Below are 23880 nucleotides of genomic sequence, written 5' to 3' on the forward strand. Positions count from 1 at the left end.
TTAAAGATTCTGCATTTGAAATCAGAAGGCTGGATTTAGAACCTGGCTGTGCTACTTTTCTGTGACATCAGACAAGATCCTTAACTTTCTCTTTTTCCTCATCTGTAAAGTGGTGGAATTGGACTGAGCAAATGAGGCCTCTTCAACTTTAAATCGGTTTTATCTGCTAGAATAAGTTTTATCTCAGAGATCCCCATCCATATGAATTTTTCTAATGTATTAGAGGATCAATCCCAATCCAAATTTCCCATTTTTAAACACTGACCATAAAGGAAATTAATATGTATATATTTTAGCCTATCTCTCATTTCTTCCCATTTTATTCTTCTCTTCAGCCATGCCAATTGGACATTTGGTTTGAAGAAAGATAGTTTGAATTACTAAAAGCATATATTTTATAATTTATAATCACTTTATAAATGTGATGTATTAAAGGACACACTTTAAAAATAGGTTGTCTTCTTCACCCTACCCTAGATTTTTGTATTTATTAATTTCAAACAAATTGAATCGAGACGCATTTATCTACCTAGGAAAGATTCTTTACCTCTTATAGCCTTTTTAATATTCCTGAGGAGTAGTCTCCTTCCTTTTTTTCACCATTGGAAAAATATAGCCTGGAAGACCTAAAGCCACATGCTCAGTAACAAATGTTGTGTGTCTTAAACAGATTTTAGGTACCTCCACAGCCTGGTTTGAAATGAAAACCCAGTCACTAGACTTGACAGCCAAAGACCTGTTCTGCATTAAGCCTTATATATAACCTGTTCCATATTAGGCTTTGAAAAGATTGCATTAAGTTTTGCATTGCTACATATTGTTTAAGATTTGTGTTTTGATTTAATGCTCTCAGAGTTCAACGAAGAGAACGAGTTACTGGTCCAAAAAAACCCCCCAAACCCGAGGCTTTTTAAAAGGTTCTGGTCCAGAAGCCATCTCAGTGGGCAGTGAGGCCTCAGATTGCTGGACGTTTTATTGAGTCACTCTTATACGCCTACCCTTTCCTGTCTTGTAACAGTTTGCAGTTTTGACTATCTGACATTGCTAACCGTTGCATATCTAACAGATTACAACTGTCAATGAGTCTGCATAACAGCGACTTGTGTCTTCTTATAGGGAGAACATACATTCAAAGCTCATATCGCAATTTCCCCTGTCTTTTCTTTCCTCCTTTTCATCACCTTCTGCCCAGGAATCTGAATCGTCAGTTGTGATATTTCAACAAAGTGTGGGGGCCCCCTCCTAAAAGTTCAAATTCAAATGTACATTTGGGGATGCCACATATATCTAGCATACAATAAGCCACTGTCAGAGAATTGTTTCAAGACTTAATAGTGGGGACATATGTAAGGGGGGAGGGGAGTTGGGGGTGGAGGAAAACTTTGTTCCAGTAATGATGAAATCATCATCATACCACAGGCGCATTAAGGCCAGGACAGGAGACACTAGCTCCCTGTTAAAATGATTCCCATAAGAACTTGACTCTTTCATCTTCTTATTGTAGTGCAGTTAAGCAAATGAAATGTTAAAACCATGTGAAGTAAATAACATAATCAACAATGATTTACTATTGTTCTCTCACAGGGTTGTGACCCAATCCTAAATAAAGCCTTCTAAAATTGTCTGGGTTTGGATGTGTTCCTGATGTTACAGAAAACCGAAAGGAAGAGAAAACTCCAAGAGTGGACTGTGGCTTTTGTTTTTATTACCATTATTGCTACTGCTCAGCACTTTTAAAACTGGAGCTACCTCCCTCTTAACGTTGCACGGTGGATCGAGACAGTCCTGTCGAATGCTGAGGCTGGTGTTATGTCGACAGACAAGTCTAGTGACTATTTAAAATGGCAAGAGAAGGTTTAGGACGAAGAATTTGAAATGCTTTGTCTTGGGGTTGGACCACAGGAGCACATTTTTATACAATCAGAGATCATAAGACTGTAGATTCTTAGAATTTAGAGATCCTCTTCTCCCTAGTTTAACCTCCTTGTTTTACAGATGAAGAAACAGGAGAGAGGTTAAGCAACCTGCCCAATGTAGATGAGCTGGGATTCTGACCTGGGGACCAAGTTCTTTTGATTTGAAACTCTGCTGTTTCTGTTGTATAATGCTGCCTCTTCAGTGGGGGGAAAAGGGGGAGCTATACTTGGAAAACTTCATAACTGCATTAACATTGACAATTGCTTCTTGTATTTATTATGGATTATTCTCTCTCTCCATCTGCAGGAAAGAGTTTCACCTTGACGATAACTGTCTTCACAAATCCCCCCCAAGTTGCCACCTACCACAGAGCTATTAAAGTTACAGTAGATGGGCCTCGGGAACCAAGAAGTAAGTACTGGCATTTCTGTTGACTGTAGTTAATACATACAAATATGTGGAAAATATATACTCCTGAACTGAATTCATCCTGAACAACTTTGTTTTGTTTGCATGATTTATTTATCAAATTCACTATTTCCATCTAACTTCAGTGGAGGAACAATTAGAAGAAATTCCCAGGCAGTGGGAAATAAAATTACAGACCTGTCCTTCGCCATAGGACAATGAGTGCGTCTGAAACACTGGAAAGTAAATTCATAATCATCCTGTAGCCGGAAGTAAAGATTTCAATATGTCGACTTCATAATAATGAACAGACTAGACTTCCAAAACCCAAGGTGGAAAATGAACCGTTAAAAAATCTTGGGACTCAGTCGAAAGCGCTTGTGTATGTTTCCCATGGCCTAAGAATGTGTTTTAACTCTTCTATTCGCCCACTCATTCCCTTTATAAAGAGCACACTCCTTAATTATAAAGAATTTATTTGCAAATGATAACTTGCTTGATTGTTACAACACAGTTGTTTGGTCATGTTCCAGTAATTGTTATAGATAGCTTCTGCTAACAGATATAGTCTGACTTGGTTTAATCTGTCTTGGTTTATTTGTCTGTCTGGGCATCCGGCAGCTTTAACCAGCAGTCACTTTTATATCATGTTCATACCTCACATGGGCAACATGGATTTTTCCCTTACTTTAAATTAAAGCATATTTAAAAAAATCCTCAGACCAACTGATTAGAACAAACCTAGTCTTATTTAAATATATTTAGAGATTAAAGATTATTTGATGTACAAACCACATTAAAAATGTCAATGGAAGCATCACTTTTACCACTCTGCCTTTGATGAGCAAATACATGTGAGATAGAGCCATTGCTCTTAAGGAATTTTAATTTGTGTTAGAGGTAGAGTTGGAAGAATAATTGGATACAAAACAGCACACCTGCCTAGATGGCAAAAATTGATCATTTTTCTCTTCCCCTCAAATCAGAAAACATTGACTAGGAAGGTCTTGTCTCTGCTGGGACCTTGTAGCATCTCCTTGAGAAGTGAGGACAACCATATACCTCTCCTCCTATGACTGCTGTCTCTCTTCATGAAGGCTGTCTGCTTGCCTGGGCTGGGGAGGTTTCCTGCTTCAAAACTGAGTCTTTGAGGTTTTTGTTTTCTCCTCCTTTCATGTGCATGGCGTTCTTCCAAGTTCACAAAGTTGGGTCAGTGCTAGCTCTGCCTTTTCAGCTTGGGATCCTCCTATTCAGAGGTGGATGGCCCACACATCTGTAGGAGCCCGAGGAGGTTGTTAGACTTGTAAGGGAGGTTAGTTCATATAGATGAATGAAGGCTAGCATCAGGATTGTTATCTGAATGGGCTTGGGGTTTTCCCTGACTTTGCAGTACTTGTATTGATCAGAGATGACCACCTGTGTTGGAGAGCACCTATTTGCCCATTTAATACACTCCCTGAAGACCTGATGAGTCAGGATCTTCACTTATAATATACATAGATTAAGGCACTTGCTCCTTTAATGTTTGTCCTTAAATGACACACACCTTCTTGTTTCTTGCTGATTTCAGATTCCTGTCTTAGTTTTTAGTAAAACAATATAAGGGGTGAGTGAGTGCATTTGTGTTGATAATTAGGAGTTCTAGGAAGATACACACACACACACACACACACACACACACACACACACACACACACACACACCCCTATGTCTCCAATTTGACTCAGTTTTCCCAAAGACATGACAAAAGATGATCAAGTACTGTGATCTAGTGAGGAAATGGGTTAGGAGGGTCATTGACACAAATGACACAGGGGTCATTTTTATCTGATTGCTTTTCAATATTATTCTGTTACTTGGGGAAATTAATTTAGCTTCTTTGTGAAGTGAGGACAAGTAGCACTATTTTACTTTATAGAAATGAAGGAGGTAAAGTAGATCACCTAGAAACGACCCTCTCCAATTTTAAAATCCAGTCTTAAATTGTGTGAATTAATTAGTAGATGTTTATTAGGAATCTCAATTCTTTCAAACTGGAAAATATTGTAGTAGGGAAATGAAGATTTGGGTATTTGAAGCAGTTACTTTAAAAATCCCCCAAACTGTTCCCTTCTGTCAATGTTGGTTCCAAGAGAGAAGAGTGGCAAGGGCTAGGCAGTTAAGGTTGTGACTTGCCCAGGGTCACACAGCCAGGAAGTGTCTGAGACCAAATTTGAGCGGAGTCCTCCCAACTCCGGGACTGGCTGAGGCTCTATCAATTGTCTTACCTCGCTGCCCCCAAAGTGGTTACTTTGGAATCAGTTTGTGGTTAGGGTTAGCAAGGAACTAGGAATAGGAGGAGGTACCAAAGCTCTTTGGTTGACTAACTTCCTACTCTAACATTGTTGAATGACATTTTGTGGATATTTAAGAAGTGTCTGTGACTAACTATATGTCCTGATTTTGATGTAAGTTGCAGGAGGGGAATCTGGAAGTGGAAGTTAATGACTCTGCAAATGCAGAACACATTTCCAGGTGACTCCAACATGCTTGGCATTCTGCTTTCCCCTTGGTATCTTTCTTTAATTTCTAGGACTTCAGGTGTCTTCAGATGGAGAACTATTTACATTTTTCTACAATGAAAAGCAGTATTTTGTTCTAGAAGGAGTTCATCTAGTGTTTAAGTGAAGTGGACTGGAGCCCCAGAATTTAGATTGTCTAATTTTGTAGACTTTGCTCATAGAACCTTTAATGAGAAGTTCCCTGAGAAAACCAGAGCATGAACCCACTAATAAGAGAGTTTCAGTTTCATTAAAAATGCATGATTTTTATTTTCTATGTGGAAATTTTTGACATGGAAACTAGTCCACTGTGATGGCTTGAACCAGCTGAGGATTATGCTCTCTAATTTAGTGTTAATAGAACGTTACACTTACTTGAAATGGCTTGACTATGTTGAAGGCTTGCTCTTGTCTGCTTAACACTTTGATCCAGCTTTTGTACAAATGGAACATTGGAATATTGGGTTTTAGTTGCTATAGATTTTCTCTGTCATCAGCAGTTTTACATATGAGAGATGAAATGTCTTGTTCTTTTGGAGGTTTCGTCATAGTAATAATAAATCCACAAATTATGTTGATGGGGTGTTGCTTTTAAGAGGCAAATAACTATGAAATAAACTATCCATGCTACGTTTTACACAAGGGTTTCTTTCTCCTAGTGAAATGTCAGCTCCAATTTCTGCTCATTAGTAAATGAGACTAATCAGTGATATAAATGATACCTTAAGCCTTCATCCATGTGGCCTAGGGAAAGCAAGGTGGAACAGATGCTAATTATGATTCTGTTGCAATGAAACAAAACAAAACAATGACAAAATTCCTTATAGTTGGGGATACTTCAACCAAACAATGCGCCCCCAGTCTGAGGTCTGGCCTATTGTCACATCTGCTGAGATCTTTTTACTTAGAAATCTGAAGGGCTTCATCCTTCTATGTTTTCTGTCTCTGGCAGCTGAACCGGTGTTGTCACTTCACAAACAACTCCTTTTCTTAATATACACATCTGGCGTTGGCAGTTGGACTAACTTCATAAGAGCACATGATCATCACTCATTACAAGATTAAAAAGTACCCCATGGCATCATTGATGTTTTTTGACTTTGATCTTTTGCAGTTGTGATTCATCTCAGTTATAAAACTTCCCTTTAAAGGAACACAGCCGATGACTTATTAGGACCTTCATCTTAAGTAGCGTAAACATGAAAACGGTGCACATCTTTACAGAATGTCATTTACTTTCTTTGCCAGCTTATCATTTTAAGACATGACATCATGCCGAAGATCCCAAATTTGTAAGTCTTATTTTCAGTAAAGACTTTTTGACCTTATGTTGGCGAGTTAACTCAAGAGACCCAACAGCCTGTACTTTCCTGCAGGAGTCATCTTCAGCGGTGGCAGTAGTAATATCACAAAAACTCATTACTTGGTCAGACATCAGTTTCTATTAACATTCTGCTATTGATTTAAGCATCTGGTTAAAGCTCTCTGCTTAATTTAAAGGATGCCCATAAGGAAGGAGAAGTTTGGTAACAGAATCTTTAATGTATTATTGTGGTGATCTGGGCATAAGAGAAAGACAGGCAAAAAAGGGTAGCAGTATTGGTAGTAAGATGCAAATTTTGCCACTGAAGATCTTTCATAAAGGATTTTGTCAGCATGGGAGAACTCCCTACTTGGGAATGTCTTCCCACTTTCATATTAAAAATCTCTTTATGACATAAGCTAAGTACTAGGGACTTACTTGCCTGAGTCATATAGAGATAAAGTAGCTTTTTTGGGATTGAAAAATTATTTCATATCAGGGACAGGTTTTGAACCCAAGTCTTCCTGACTTCATTCATTAGACAGTCATTTCAACAAGCATTTGTTATGCATCTGTTATGTGCCAGGCACTGGGATAATTGCTAGGGATGTAAAGAAATGCTAAAACACAGTCCTCACCCTCAGGGAATATAAAACAAATGGAGGAGATGATGTGTAAATAAATAAAATAAGCAAGATATGTGTGAAGTAGTGAAAGATAATCTGATTGGGATAGATGCTAACAGTTGGGGTATTAGGAAACACATCCTACAGAAAGTAGGATTTGTCATGAGTCTTCAGGGAAGCCAGGAGACAGAAGTGAGGTGGGAATGGGGTGGAGGTCATTCCACATGTGAGAGATAGTCAATATAAAGGCACAGAGATGGAAGATGGAGGCTCCTATTTGAATTGAAAATTTTTATTTAATTAATTAATTTAGAATATTTTTCCATGGTTCCATGATTCATGTTCTTTTCCTCCTCCCCCTTCCCCACAGCCAACGCACAATTCCACTGGGTTTTACATGTGTCATTGATCAAGACCTATTTCCATATTATTAATATTTGCACTAGGGTGATCATTCAGAGTCTACATCCCCAATCATATCCCCATTGAACCATATGATCAAGAAGTTGTTTTTCTTCTGTGTTTCTACTCCCATAGTTCTTCCTCTGAATGTGGATAGTGCTCTTTCTCATAAATTGGAGGGTCCTATTTTAGAAACTCTAAGGAGGCCAGGTTAGTCAAGTTGTCGAGTGGGTGGAAGGGAATGAAAAGTAAGAAAACTGAGAATATGGGAAGGGGCTAAAGTATGAATAGCTTTAACTGTCAAAAAAGGAGACATTATATTTGATCTTCCAGGCAAGAAGTAATAGGGAACCACAGGAGAATGTTACCTCTTTTGTTAATACAGGGGATATTTTTAAAGGCTCCCCTTTCCTATCAATTTCTTTAATTTCATTTTTCTCCTTTTATTTTGGATTTCATCTTAACAAACCTTTTTTTGCTTTGTGCAAAGAAATAAGCCATAGCTCCTTCCTCCTCTCCCTCCACATCTTGAATTTAGAGATCTTCCTTTCAGTCACAGTGGCTTTGTTTTGATTTGAATATCTTTAGAGCAGATCAGATGCTTTCTGCTTAGGTTATTTTATCATAATCAAAGTGGAACCCATTTGTTCATTTATTCAACAAAAAATTATGGCCACTTCTTGCCATATTTAAGCCACTTTATATCTGAAGAACTAAACTTGATTGATTTTCTTGGGAGCAATGTATACTGAATATTATGAATCTTAAAAATTTTTTTACCTACAGAGGTGGTTATTAGACCACAAAAATATTAATCAATTAATCTAGTTACATAGTCTAGTGAGTTTGTGAGTGGACCAGACTAGAGATTTTATTCTTTTTATACCTTCTGGCTTCCAAAATGCCTATTTTCTTACATATTTATAGGCATAATCCCTGGCGTAGGCAAGTGAGAATCTGAGAGTTCTCATATGTACCTTGGGGAGTCAAATTATACTTCTTGCCAATAGAGAAGAAAAACTGCTATTCTTTATACCTTCTTCTCTCTATGTCCTCATTAGTTTTATTCTGCTCCTCAGGTCCTATCTGCATGAAAGAAATGAAACCCTTCAAATACTTATTTTCCTTGCCTTCTTTCTGTTCCTTCATCCAGTGGTCCTAGGCTTAGGCTGCCACATTGCTTCTGCTTGGCCATCTTCCCTACTTTCAAATGGGTCTAGAGTTTAGGGGAGTGGGAGGCCACCTGGGAGGGTAAGTATTTGGTATTGTTTTTATAGTTAGGACTGCTTTAGTCCACTGGCTTGCACTGCTAGGGGAAGAAGCTTGAGTATTTCAGCTGACGCTGTGTGTTATTTTTTTCATTCCCTTGCATGCTCAGCTCCCTTGGTCTTTGATTATTTACTTAACTCCTCAGAGAAATTTTCTCTACTCCCTATTCTGGAGGAATTTTTAGTAAGAGAAGTAAAGTTTACTCTTTTAAGTATTGAGCTCTGAGACAAAGTAGTTTGAGCTAGGCATTATCTCATTTTTCTGCAATGTACCTCCCTTCATTTAATCTCTGTATTAGAAATCGTGACAACAAGTTATTAAGCACCTACAGTGTGCCAGGCACTGTGCTAAGCACTGTGGGCACAAAGATAGGCAAAAAAAATCCTGTTCTTGAGAAGTTTACTGTCTAACTAGAGAGATAATATGCAAACAATTATGTACAAACAAGATATATGCAGAGTAAATTGGAGTTAATCTCAGAGGAAGATGCTAAGATTATGGAGAACTGGAAAGTCCTTGTCAAAGATGGAATTTCTCTCTACAGTATCTTAAACAAGTGGTTGTCCAGCCTTCATAGGAAACTTGTTATCTCATCGGTAACCCATTCCATTTTAAGACAGCTCCAACTTTTAGACACTTTTCCTTATGTGGCACTAAGAGTGTTTTGCAACTTCTACTTTCTAGTTCTCCCATTTGGGGCCAAGCAGACTCCTCTTCAAACATTACTTGAAGATGGCTCTCATATCTTCCCCAGGTTTTGTTGTTTGTTTTTTTTTCCAGTCTAAACATTCTCAATTCCTTCAAATTTTCTTTCAGTGGAATGATTTCCTCGCCATCCTAAGCACTTTCCTCTAGACAACACCCAGCTGATCAATATTCTTAAAATATGGCAACCACATTTCAAAACAAAGGGCTCTCTTCTTTCTTGTTTTAGACTTAATGAATCCATTAATAGGCTTAAGATCTCATTAATTTTTTTTGGCTACTATCTCACAACTGTTAATTCATATATAGTTTGTAATCTGAGGTATTTTTAACATTAACTATTTTTTATCTTTTTATAAATATATATATAAGTATAAATATAATATATAATAATATATAATAAATATAAGTATAAATATGTATATAAATATAAGTATATGTATGTACACATACCATATGTATGTAACATATATACATGCATACATGTGCATATATATTTATCTATCTACACATATATGTTCTATATTTTAGTTGATTTTTTGGACCTAAGAGTAGAAATTTACATTTATGTCATTTCAATTTCATTTTTGTAACTATCTTTATGATGGGTAGGGAATAAAGGCAATTAAGGATTAAGTAATTTCTACTCCTTATTTCAGATGCTATCTGCAAAAGCTTAGCCATAATTTTTCCTCTCTTCTTTGTGGTGAGCTGACCCTTCAGGAGTCCTATGGGATGCAGGAGTTGAATATTTTTAGACTTTCAGTGAGGGTCTGGCTCCATGGCTTTGGGCTGTTCATCACCAATGGATACTTATTTAAAGGCTGTCAACATGTGAAGCTAGGCAGAGAATTAGCAAAAATGTATTGAATGGAGGAATTAAGGGAAAAAGCTCTCAAGGGCAAATGGTATATCTAAAGCAGGTCCAGTATCTAGACTAGCTTTGTTGTTTTCAAGTTGGAAATCTTATTAAAGACCTCGGACTATACCTCTGAGGATGCAAACTTTAAAGTTTTGAATGAAAGATATTACCAGAAAGGGCCTTGATTTCCTTGACTTCCAGACTTTTCCCTGACTTCCTTTACCATCACTTCCTCTGAGGTGAATAAGTGCACCTTGTGTTTGGACAAATGCTGGACTCTATGTGTCACCTGCAAGCAATAGAGATGAATAAGAGTTTGCCTGAATGGACGTTAACCATTCGACCAACCAACTTATAAAACATGTAATAACATTTGAAGGTTTTTTTTTTAAAGGGGGAGATTATGTCTTTTAGACTTAGTACAGTAATAGTTTTTAGGACACTCCCTGCCCCCCTCCCCTCCCACACTCATTCTATTCTACCCCTCCTCTTCAGAAGGAGAATGGAAGGAGGAGGAGGCCAGAGGTGGTGGTGGAGGTTATGTCTGGTGTTGGTGGAATGTGCTCATGAGTAGAACAGCTTTAAATCTCTTTCAGTTTTTTTTTTTTTTTGTTGACTGACTGTCAGGAGCTGGGAAGATGGCCAAGAAGGAAATGACACATCGAGAGGCATTTTGCGTTGTGCAACATTCTGGGGAACTGATGCAAGGATATATAGCCTGTTTACACATTCCTCCACTAGAAGTCTGCATGGCAGTAATTTAATTCAGTAACACATGGCATGCTACAGCAAGGAAAGCTATACCCTTCACATCCTTCCCTAGCAAATTATCACAGCAATTAAAACATGCTTTATGCTCTGGCCTTTCTTTGGAGGCTTCCTTGGTCTGTCCTCAGAAGCCATCAAGACATACCCTTCTCTGTCCCTGGTATCTAGTGATATGAATACACTTTCTTCCCACCAGGATAAGCTCATGTTCATGAGGAGATAGACGTCATTTGCAGAACATTTTCCATGTACATATGTTCTAGTAGATATGTTTGCTTTACACTAAATATAGCAGAACAGTTTTCCAAGTGATAAGTATTCTGAAAGAAAGCACATGTATGTGAGTTTCTAGATGGGGTAATAGTTGGGAACATGTTAGAAATTTTTCATTCTTAAAACCATGTAAAAATTTATGAGATGAATTTCTCTTTAAAGTCCTCCCCCCCTCCCCCAAAAAAGAGATTCTTTCTGTCAGATTTTTGGAGTGGACCAAAAGCTGTTACTTAGGGGACTTAAATCGGTGATTTTTTTCATACTATGACACTTGTTAAAATAATTAGTTTAGAAATGAAGAAAACTTTAGATATCATTTAGAACAACCCCATATTTTACAGCTGAGGAAATGGAATCTCAGAGGGAAGCAGTGACTTATCCAAGGTCACATTGGGATTAAGTAGCAGAGATTTGAGTCCAGGTCATCCAACTCCAAATTCTTTGAAACATGTAACTGCTTCTTGAATAAAGCCTAAAATGAAATATATATTCTACTTTAAAAATTTTTAACTTAAGAAACACCAGAAAATGAACATTTCCATATACAAAGTCAGACATCAGAAGAAACCATAAATATATGATTTCAATTTTCTGAGATTTCTCTATTGCTTGAGAAGCATATATTTTAGAAATCAATATGGATAATGCCCATTTTAGAGCACTTTCATTTACTATAAGCTGAAGCATGAATATATACATGTATTATTGCACATTTAACAACCTTAATATTTTTTATTTGGTGAGGCTTTTGCATGGAGAAATATGTCATTTAGAATTGTCAAGTTGGTTTCAGAGACTGAGAGAAGATGCCCCAAATCATTCAGATAACTTATAGAATATTAGAACTGAAATGGAGTTTAGAGATTATCTGGTTTAATGTCATTTTGCAGAGTAGTTGAGAGACTGATCCAACATTACTCTAGAACCATGTTGGTGAACCAATGGCACATGTACTGGAGCATGCCAGAGGGGACTGTTCCCTTCCCCCTCACCATGTATTCATGGAGGACATTTCTCACATGACCTGCTCCTCTGCCCAAGAAGCCCAATGGGAGGGCTTCCTCCTTTCCCTGTCTGGGGTAAGGGGGAGACTTACATGTGGCAAGCAGGTTGCAGTCTGAGCACTTAGTGTCTAAAAGATTTACCATCACTTCTCTACTAGCAGTAATGCAATGATCCAAGACATTTCTGAGGGACTTATGAGAAAGAATGCTATCTACATTCAGAGGAAGAACTGTGGGAGTAAAACACAGAAGAAAAACATATGATTGATCATATGGTTTGATGGGGACATGACTGGGGATGTAGACTCTAAAGGATCACCCTAGTGTGAATATCAATAATATGGAAATAGGTCTTGATCAGTGACACATGTAAAACCCAATAGAATTATGCTTTGGCTACAGGAGGGCAGTGGGAGGAGGGGAGGGAAAGAACATGAATCATGTAACCAGGGAAATTTTTTCTTAATTGATCAAGTAAATAAAATTTAAAAAAGGGTTATCAATGTCCTAGAAGTTAGTGGCAGAGGTGAGACTAGAACTGATGTCTCCCAAATCCCTCTGATGCTCTTCCTACTGTCCAAAACAATCATTCTAGGATCCTGGGCATCATTGAAGGCCTTTGAGATGGGCAGAGAAAGTGGTTACTTAGGTGGTGGTTGTTTTTTTTTGGAGGCAGGAACAAGGAAGGTCTCCTCAATATATGCCTCTCCTACTGTGGCTCCTATTGGCAAGCTCCTTTTACAAGAGGAAAGTCTTTCATTTTGCAGCTAAAAATTCTCTTCAAGTGCAAATGTATTAGAGATTCACCATCTGACCACAGTGTCTTCTGGCCCAGAGGGCACCCTGCACAAATTGTAGGTGCTGAGATACTAGAGCCTAAGGAATGTTGTCTGAGTTGTTTATAACCTGGTATAACAGTCAAGTATTTCTGCTTCCATTTCCCATCCTCCTCCCCCAAAATACTGACACTAGTGCTCCAGGCTCCCCCTTTAGATTTCCAGCTAGGAGACTTCTAACTCTTAGAATAGAACATTTATCTAGATCTGGAACCAGGGTCAGAAAAGATAGACATTTGCCTAGAAGCACTACATGTGGAAGTTGGGATGGGATGTGAAGGGGACACACATTGTTATAATACTGTTTTTTTCTAAATCCATATATTTGAATAACACTTACCTTCTGTCTTAGAATCAATATTAAGTATCCATTCCAATGCAGACAAGTTATAAAGGTTAAGCAAAGAAAGTAAAGTGACTTCTCTAGGTTTGCACAGCCTGGAAGTGCTTAAAGCTAGATTAGAACCCAGGTTATCCCATCTCTAGGTCTGACTCTCAATCTATTGAGCCACCTAGATGCCCCTAAATACATATATTCTTGATGCTTTCATGAAATATGTGTTTCCATGTTGCTCAGGAACTCATTTTTCAGAACTGGCCTAGGGCTCACAAATACATTGAGTGAGTGGTCTCTGCTTCTGCCCTGCTCACTGAGTTGAATTCAGCATATTTTTATAGAGATTTTGGAAAATGGAGGGAAATGGCAAAAATGTAATGAGCATCTGAATATGAGGAGGAAGGAAAAGGAAAGACTAGTGAGGAACTGGAGACAAACTTTGTGGACTTTACAGTTTTGGTCAGGATGGAGCCCCTGAGGATAGGGAAAGATTTTTTTAAAACCCTTACCTTCTGTCTTGGAATCAATACTGTGTATTTGTTCCAAGTTAGAAGAGTAGTAAGGGCTAAGCAATGGGGGTTAAGTGACTTGCCCAGGGTCACCCAGCTAGGAAGTATCTGAGGCCAGATATGAACCCAGGACCTCTCATCTCTAGGCCTGGCTCTCAATCCACTGAGCCACCCAGCTGCCCCCAAAAAGATTTTTTAAAAATGCATTTTAACTTTGAAAAGCTATTGTATGTTAAGACTTTTAGTTTCTTTCAATGAGAGAATTTTTTTTCTCCTTCTGTTTAGAGCATATTGCAATTTCACCTGCCATACCGTTATATGTTTCTCTGGTGGCTCTCCTATAGATTATAGGGGTTTTTAGCCTGGCATCCATGATCTTAAGAAAAAAATTGATAATTGTATTGTAATTTAATTATTCCCTTTATAATCTTTATTTTATTTTAAGCATTTAAAACATCATTCTGAGGAGGAATTCATCAGCTTCATTAAACAAAAAAATTAATTAAGAACCCATGCTATAAAATGTATTACAACTGACCAAATGTATATAGGGAGTAGGTGGGCATCTATATAATTTAGTAAGAAGCACTGAAAACCCCTCCTAGAAAACACTTTTTCTATTGGTGTCTAAAATTCTTGTAATTGGCCACTCCTAGTTTAGGGCTTCATCTCAAATTAATTTAGGAAATTAGTTAGCAGAGAGCCCTTAAGGATTGGAACACAAGACAGAAAGGTCTTTTTTTGGTAAGGGAAAGATACAGAGCTGGGGGTGCCATTCAAGACCAAAGAACACCACCATGAAGGGTTCTTGGTCAGGAGCCAATGAGGGACCACTGACAAGCTGGAGGGGATCAGTAGAGGAGAGTGTGCTGGGAAAAAGTGGAAGAGAAAGTGAGGCATGCTGGAGGACTGAAAACAAATTTTGAATACTTAACACTTAAAAAAAATTAAGCCCTTACTTTCTGTCTTTGAATCAATGCTAAGTATCAATTCCAAGTCAGAGAAGAGTGGTAAGGGCTCAGCAATTGGAGTTAAGTGACTTGCCCAGGTTCACCCATGTTAGGAAGTGTCTGAGGTCATGTTTGAATCCAGGTCTGATACTCTATCCTTGAACCACCCAGCTTTCTGGATACTTAACACTTTGGCCGTAAGCCATCCCTATCTCCTGACTTCCCTGGTTTTCTCTGAGTATCAGGTAAAAGCCCACCTACTTACCAGAAGTCTTTCCCAGTCGTTAGTGATTTTCCTTTGTTGATTATATCCCATTTATCCTGTCTATTCCTTGTTTGCACTTTATTATTGGCATGCTGTCTCCTCCATGAGACTGAGCTCCTTGAGAATGGGGACTGTCTTTGAATCTCCAGCATGGCACAATGCCTGGCATAGAACAGGTATTTAATGCTTGTTGATGGAACACCAGCCAAGGGTTCTTAACCTTTTTCATTCATTCATTCATTCATTCATTCATTCATTCATTCATTCATTCATTTATTCATTTGTTTGTTTGTTTATTTATTTATTGGTATCATGGACCTTTCCTTTTTCAGTCTGATGAAACTTATAGACCCTTCTCAGAAGAAGAGCCCTAAATACATAAAATAAAAGACATAGAATTACCAAGGAAACAATAATGATTAAAATATTTTTTATAACGTTCAGTGCCAGTAGGGTAAAAAACCCTGCCACAGACTGACCCTGAGGTGCAGTCTATTGTATGGGCTAGACTACTCAGTCGTTGATGCCCCAGGCCTCATGCCCTTTCACCCACTGGAGGGCCAGCCAAAACAAGTTTATTACCCTTGTTTCCCAGAGGTCTCCTCCCTGGCAGCTTAATCTGGGACCAGGAATATTGTTGACAGTTTTCAGCACTCTTCTGTTTTCTACATAGGTCTCCCAGACTGGGATTAGGACAGGTTATTATAGTGTGTGATTATTGGTGTGCCTGAGGGGGTTGGGAACATGGAGAGAGAAATCTTCTACTGCTCTTTGTCTCTGTCTCTCTGTCTCTCATTCTCTCTCTCTCTCTCTCTCTCTCTCTCTCTCTCTCTCTCCAACCGGAATGGCATTTCAGGGATTGTGACAGTTTGATGCTTTTTAAAATGATTTCTGGGGGTCAGGCCTTGAGAACAGAAAAGATCTCTGTTGGATAAAAAGCACTGCAATAGAAGGATATGGCTAAAGTGCATGAATTGAGGATTATATTACAATAACTGCTGCCTTCTATATAGCGCCTTGAAGCCAGCAAAGTCTTTATGTTGTTAGCTCATGCCATCCCCACAACAACCCTATGAGGTAGATCCTATGGTTTTTATTATCCCCATTTTCTAGGTGTGGAAACAATCCCAGAGAGACATCCCTGGTTCCAAAGCCAGGAAGTGTCAGAAGTAGGATTTCAGCCCAGTGTTCTCTTGAACACTGAAAGAGCCCAGTGCTCTTTCCCTTATACCATATCTTAAGAGGAAAGATTGGGCAGTTCTCTGGGTGCCAATCCACCCCTTGTACTTTTTGGGGTTGAGGGATTCCCTCCATGTTCTGGGGACTCAGCAGTTGAGTTGCCTGGGATGCAACCCTGGGGTTGCAGGGAGGTAGAGGAGTTTTTGGAGGTGGGCAGGTAGCTCTTTAAAAATAAAAGAATACACCCTACCCCACCCCACCCCCAGCTAAGGAATTTATGTGCACACAGTCAAGGAGAAGCTGAGACTAACTCCTTGATGGTAGGTTATTAGGATCATAGATCTAGGACCAGAAGGGACAACAGAGATGAACTAATCCAATACTTCCTCCACCCACTGCAGCTCTCCCATTTCATAGGTGAAGGAATTAAGGTTTAGAGAGTTTGTTGTCATGTGTGACTCTTCATTCTTCTCTGGATTATGGTACACCTGGCCCTTCATTCCCCCACTTTTTCCTGAAGTCTGTCCAAGTTCATTCTCATTGTTCCCATGACACTTATCTATCCATCTCCACCTCTGCCATCACAGAGGTAGAAAGTAGCCAAGTTGAAGATAAGAACTCAAGTCTAGTGATTCCAAGTTCAAGATTCCCACTGCACTATGATTTTCTCCTTCCTCCTTTATATACCTTTTCTCAGCAGAAGAATAGATAGATATGTGACATGGATAAAATGCCTGGCTGAGAATCAGGAAGGCCTGAGTTCAATTCTGCCATAGTTACTAGTTGAGTAACTGTGGGCAAGTCACTTTTACTTCTGTGTACCTCAATTTCCTCATTTTTTAAAATGGGGATAATAACAGCACTTGTCTTCTAGGGTTGTGAGAATCAAATGAGATTAATAATTGTAAATCCTCAGCACCATGCTTGGCACTCAGTAAGCACTATATAAATGTAATCTATTATTATTATTAACAAAAGAGGGAGAAGGCATTTGTAAGGTTTAGACAGGAGTTTGTCATCATGTTCTCTGTGTGTCTCAGTTATCCAGAGACTTCAAAACTTTTGTGAAAACGTATACAATTTATCTTGTAACAGAAGGAATACTCACATGTCCAAGAGAGTGAAATTTTTCTAGTATTTAGAAAAAATAATATTCCCATAAGGTGCCCTCCCTTTTCCATGTTTTGCCCTAGGTGACTGCTTCTAGATGATTCTACTTCAGGTTACCTAATACCTTTTTTTTGTGAGTTTTCCCCTTGTTATTCCCTGAGTAAAAATATTAAAGCAAAGATATGTGTGTATGGGGAAAGTGAGGAGGTAAAGGGTGTATACTCTGTCTGAAATTAATTCTAGGTCTATCACAATTTCAGGGATGGCTTAGAGGAGAAAGAATAGTCCTCTGAGTAGAAAATGGGGACCTCTAGAATATTATGGGGTGAAGAAACCCAGACTTTGAAGCAGGAAGAGTTTAGGGAAGTCACTTAATTTTTTCTGACCTCAGTTTATCCATAAAACAAGGAAGTTGTATCCAGACGACCTTTAAAGTCCCTTCCAATTTTAAATCTGTGATCTCCTGTGTATACAAATGAAAAGAATTGTGGTGCCTGAAGTCTGGATAATTACTAACTTTGCAGAAAAATTTGGGACTCCTGAACCTAGAATTTGGCTTTCTAGTGGTCCCTGAGTTCTTTAGTTGAGTTTGATTCCAGCCTTCTCTCCACCCATCAAAAGAAGATGTTCTAGGTGGCTCAGCTGAGTATTCAGAGATGGTAAACATAGTTTGTATTTGCAGCAGGGCATATGTTCTGGCTCAGGGATGCTCAGAATTTGGCAGCAACTGATTTCACTTTTGTTGCTCTCGTCATGACCCTGAAGCATGTGCATTTAACCTCAATCTGCCTCAGTTTCCTCATCCTTTAAACAGGGAGTTATGTGATAGACTGATTTCATAGGTTGGCTCTGGGGAGAAGCTCCTGAGGAGTGATCATAAGGCACTTGGCAAACATGAAGGGTGGTGTAAATACTAAATAGTAATTATATAGCGCCTTTCTGCCAAGGAGCTCCAAGCACTTAGACATTACCTCACTAATTCTCCTAACATCTCTGTGAGTGAGACATTATACATTTTACAGGTGGGGAAATTGAGGCAACGACAAGGGAAAAAATTAATAAAATCTTGAAGAAGTAATTTGCTCTGTGCCATGATGTAAGTCAGCAAAATGATTGTGGAGAAGAGTTTAGGCCATAGTTCATTCTCCTCAACTTGGCCTTGTCACATCTCCCTAATGGCCTTTCTTACCAAGGTTAGAGCGACAATTGACATGTAGCCAGCCTTTCCCTCCCCCCTTTCATTCTTAGATGATGTTATGAGATAGTTTTTGCCCCAGAGGCAAATCTGCTTATGCAGTACAATTGCTAAATCGTATAGTCAGTTCTAAGGCATCCTGGCTTTCCTCTTGGAGAATAGTCAGCTTACCTTGCTCAAATTAAAGCTGTCAGCAGAGGACCATTGCACTTCTTGGAGACTTTTCCTAAGCTGTGACTTTACTTATTTAATAGAACATTGCTTCAAGAAAAAAACCCCAGAAAATAAAGTGATAATGATTCATTGAAAGAAGGGGAAGGGGTTAACTAGGTGGCTCGGTGGATTGAGAGGCTGGCCTAGTGATGGGATGGTCCTGGGTTCAAATTTGACCTCAGATACTTCCCATCTGTGTGTCCCTGAGCAAGTCACTTAACCCCCATTGCCTAGCCCTTACCACTCTTCTGTCTTGGAACCAAAAGACAGTATTTATTCTAAGACAGAAGGTAAGAGTTTTTTAAAAAAGAAAAAGAAGGGGAAATATAATTAGATTAATGACTCTGAGCTTGACAATCCTGCTGCCACCAGGGCTCTAAAGTAGGAGTAACATTGCCTGATATTGAATAGTTTTCAACCCTTTTTGACTCTTTGTGAATTCATTTGGGGTTTTCTTGGCAAAACACCTGGAGTGGTTTGTCAACTTCTCTTCCAGATCATTTTACAGATGAGGAAACTGAGGCAAAGAGGGTTAAGTGACTTACCTAGGTAAACACAATTAAAAAATGGTCTGAGGCTGAACTTGAACTCAGGAGGAGGGGTCTTTCTGACTTGTCTTAGCACTTTCTCCACTGTGCCACCTAACTGCCCATATTACCTAGACCTGGCCTTACCTCTTTGATATGATTTTAAATAATCAGCAGCACTCCTCCCCTGCACTCTCCTGCATCCTCTGATAGATTATCGAGGTCTGGGCCTGTGACTTCATTGAGATAAGACTTTCTCAGTGAAAAATATTCTCTTAGCAATTCAGGTCACTATCTTTCTTAAAATTTATATCTTTAGAGAGCTGGCAAAACTACAGTGGTGTCAAATTGAGATAGAAATAGATCCCTGTAGGTCACACATTGACTTAGAAAACCACAAATTGACATCATATATGTTATTGTATTTTAATTTATTTTGTTAAATATCATCCAATTAAATTTAAATCTGGTTCCAGCCACATTTCACATTTTTGTTGCAGCAGTTATGGGTTACACAATCAGTATGTGTTGGAGGTTCTACTTAATCTCAGACCTTCCTGGCTCCAGCACCAGCTCTTTAAGCGTTAGAAAATGAATTGTCTGCCTCTCTTACCTCCTCATACTTGAATATTTAGCAGGGGAAAACTTCTTTTTGAAGTGAGACTTAAGTTGTAAATGCCCATGAAAAAGTAACAGGAGATAAGAGGGAGGAGAAAGACTTAAAAAAGGGGAGACTGAGGATACCAAAGAGAGATGTTGCCTAGTTGACCATTTTGCCTATTGCTGGTCCTAATAGTGTGATTGAGGGATGCTTTGGGCAAAGCTGTAGAATGTAATGTTTTCAGCTCTTTGCCATCATTCTTTCCTTTCTTCTCCTTTTTATTGTTGCTCATTTGCGCTCAGCAGCCCAATATTTTTCTAGTGGTACTTCATCAGATTCTACCTTTACCAGCAGTAAAATACCCATTTCCCAAACCTTTACTTATTTCTAAACTTCTTCCCTCTTATTTACCTGGCCTGTGGCTCTTCCCCTTCTGGCCCTGCTAGCTAATCTTCTAAAGACATTTGATATAGTTCTTAATGGCTGCTAATGGCTAAATGTCATTCTTCCCAGATAACACGCAATATGAAAGTAAGAAAAAACAATTCAGGGCTTCTTGTAGGAGAGGAAATCATTCCAAAAGTGACCTGGGTTCTGCTACATAGAAAACTTGAGAGCATTTAGAAAATTAATGATGATGATTAAAGGGCTGGAAAATTGGACCTATGAAGAATGGTTGAAAGAACTGGGATTATTTAGCCTCAAGAAGAGAAGACTAGAGGATGACTTAATAACAGCCTTCAAGATTACGAAAGATTATTATACAGTGTATGGTGACCAGCTGTTCTTTGTTTCTACTAAGGCCATACAAAGAGAAATGGACTTTAATGGAAAAAAAGCATGAAGGATTTAGGTTAGATTTAAGGAATGATTTTTTGAAGAAGAGAACTGCTAAATATTGGCCCCTGATTTCTGAGGGAATTTATGGAATAGCCTTCTCTGAAAGCTTTTCCCAAATGGAGGATGCCTGCCTGTGGGGAAATAATTTAGGCTTGTTTCTCTTTCTCTGAAGGCAGAGGGATGGCTTAGTTGACTTTTTAAGCTTCCTTCCATCCTAGTGATTTTATGTGTGTATGTGCTGAAGTGTAACAAAGGACTACCTTCCTGCTATTAAAATCAAAGGCATGATTTCTGTTTCCCATTATGGCTCTGTAACTTTGAGCCACAGGGGACCTTAAACATAAATGATGAGGGTAATTTGCCTTACATTGGCTGCCATTAGTATCTTAAATTCAATTGGGAAAAAATGACCAAAACATGAACAAATCTGACAGATGCTCAAGAAAATACTTCTCAGAATTAGACTGGATGAGTCTAGAATGAATGAAGGATGTGCCATAGTTAGAAACCCTTCAGCTCCTTTGACATGCAAGTGCTAGGCTCAAAAGTTTGACTTGATTGGACTCTGTTTTCCATGTTTTTATAGAAGTGCTGTTGGAGAGATGTTTTATAAACTGGTGAATTTTCTTTATTACTTCCCTGTCCAAGGGATGTTACAAATTGTTGTGTGATGCAAAGCCATGGTGACATGGAGTTTGAGATATTCAGCCCAGAAAATTGCCCTAAAGGAATTTATCCTCTCAGAAAAGGAAGGAGAGAGGAAATGTGAAGGATTTATTTCTGAAAACAGAAACCCTTGTGCGTTTCAGAGCTGGCAGGAACACAGAGAAACAGAGAGGAGCATGGAACAGTAGGACTGGCTGGGATACTTCCTGACTTGATTTTTCCTTGTATTTTCCTTACACAGTTCCTCCAAATTCTGGAGATATGAGCTCCATGGAAATAAAGGGATCCTTTACCAGGTTCACATCTCCTAGAGATGATAGCTTAATGGTCTAGCATAGATGCTTTCCAAAATTTGCTTAAGCACAAGTCTACCTGTTTGCTTGTCAGATCTTTCCTGGAAAACTTTCTAAAACAATTGAAGCATCTTCCAGCGGCTGTCTGTGATAGCTAACTCATGGAGCTGTGATGTGAACTGGACTATTCTTTGTAACTTTCCCCTCCCACATTAAAGTTTTGCTTCATTATTACAGAAATGACCCTGGGTTCTAGGAGTCTAGTTGCTCCAGGACAACAAAAGCTATGGCAGTTTTTGTCCAAGATGCAGAATAGCTATGTTTGGAGAGGCTCATCTCATTTGGAAAGATTTGGCTACCATGCAATAAAATTTTGGGGCCATAGTATCTCACGAAGACTCTACTTCTAATGACCGTTGCCACTTATATAGCATTTTAAAGTTTTCAGAGTGTTTCACATATCATTTGACTCATTTGACTCTGTGAAGTAGGTACTCTCCCCATTTTCTGGAGTAGGAAATTGAGGCAAATGGGTTAAATGACTTCATAAGGGTCACATAGCTCTAAATATCTAAGGCAAAATTTGAATTCATGACTTCCTGACTCTAAGACCAGTGCTCTTTGCTACCTAAATGGCTTCACTACTTGCCAAGGTATTAAGAGTTTTGTGGTTTGCATGGGAGAACAAGCTGATAGTAATCAGACCCTGATCTGTGGAAGTCTCCTTCCTCAATGCCTCCCACAGTGTTCTGTGGATGCAACAGTTTTCTAAAGAACCAAGGAGGAAAAAAAAGTTCATGGAGAAGATGAGAGAAACAGGCTTTCATTATTTATCACCATTTGCAACAGGTGACCCAACTGGTCAGGAGGCTAATGGGTGGGGTACAAAGTTACACACAGCAGAGGAAGAGGAAAAACACTCAGAAAATAGATTTTTCTCATTTTCCCCAAAATAATCTGGGCTCCTTGATTCACTGAGGTCATTTGAATCTCTTAACTACTACATTCTACCTTTCTAAAAGCTTCATCATTATTAGATTTCCAAATCCAGCCCTGGGTTGGGTCGGAAGAGCTACAAATTGCTTTCTTCTATTTATTTTTGTGGTTGTTCTGTCTGATGGACCACACTTTCCCCGTGATTCACCTTGGCATTTCTAGACTTTATTTATTCAGGCTCTCCTCCTAATTTTCTGAATTTTGGCAACCTTCCCCTTCTCCAACCCACTAGACATTTTACTTTCGAAAGCAATTGAGGAAAAAGTGATTCTGTGTCTTACATAGGCTGGTGATCTGCAAAAGAATGCTACTCTGATTGCTGCCCTCCTGGTATTCTGATGCCTACAGGGCAGAGGAAAGCCAGCTGGAAAGAAAGATCTGTGGTTCCCTCCCCCCTCCCCCCATGTTACCATCAAAAAGAAACTTCTAAAGATGTCAGCAGGGGCAAGATGCTACTTCTTTTTTTCTCTCTCTTTCATCACAATATAAAAAGTCAATAATAAGCAATGCTTCTCTCCCATAAAATCACATGTATATCCATATCATATGCCCCAAGAGCTATAGATACCTATTTAAATGTGCATATGCATATATATGTATACATATATATGTATATATACATGTATAAATGTATATATGCATTTTATATTATCATATGCACATATACAGGAAGCAACAGCAAGGGAGAGAAATTTATTATTTGTTTTCTGGCAATCATTAAGAAACATTGAAATTGGCTCATTATCTGGAAGTGAGGAACAATAATCAGAGGGAAAGTTAAGTACAAGCATTATCATGTATCACCTTATCTGTGTCAATAGTAGACTGATCTTTACATTGTAAGTATATTCTTTGGGAAATGGTCACCATCTTTATTCTGTCTCCAAATTTTATATGGAGAATTCTTTTTTTAAAGGATTAATTTTATTTTATTATTTCTTTCATTTACTTATGTTTCCACAAAAGTTTTCCAAAGTTTTATGATCCAAATTATTTCCCTCTCTTCTTTCCTCCCTGTCCCAGAGCTGACAAGCAATTCAATTTGGGTTATACATGTATTATCATGCAAAACCTATTTCCATAGTGTCCATTTTTGTAAGATCTTATAAAACCATCTTATAAAACCAAAGCCCCCAAACACATACCCAAATAAATAAGTGATAAATCATGTACTTTCATCTGCATTCCTTCTCCAACAGCTTTCTCTGAAGGTGGAGAACATTTTTTCCCTATGAAGATTTCTTAACCATAATCATATGGAACTCTGATCACATCGACTCTAAGTT

At 38.5% G+C, this 23880-nt stretch overlaps 1 protein-coding gene across 4 annotated transcripts in view; it reads left to right on the forward strand.

The window, feature by feature from the left end:
* RUNX2 (RUNX family transcription factor 2) overlaps window positions 1-23880 on the forward strand; it is a 234194-nt gene that overhangs the window by 123867 nt on the left and 86447 nt on the right. For all 4 annotated transcript variants that reach the window (XM_056818340.1, XM_056818343.1, XM_056818342.1 and 1 more), the window contains one exon: window positions 2224-2328. In XM_056818340.1, coding sequence (XP_056674318.1) covers window positions 2224-2328 — 105 coding nt within the window. The remainder of the gene's footprint in view (window positions 1-2223; window positions 2329-23880) is intronic.

The sequence above is a fragment of the Monodelphis domestica genome, chromosome 2 (assembly GCF_027887165.1).
Source record: "Monodelphis domestica isolate mMonDom1 chromosome 2, mMonDom1.pri, whole genome shotgun sequence".
Taxonomy (NCBI): Eukaryota; Metazoa; Chordata; class Mammalia; order Didelphimorphia; family Didelphidae; genus Monodelphis; species Monodelphis domestica.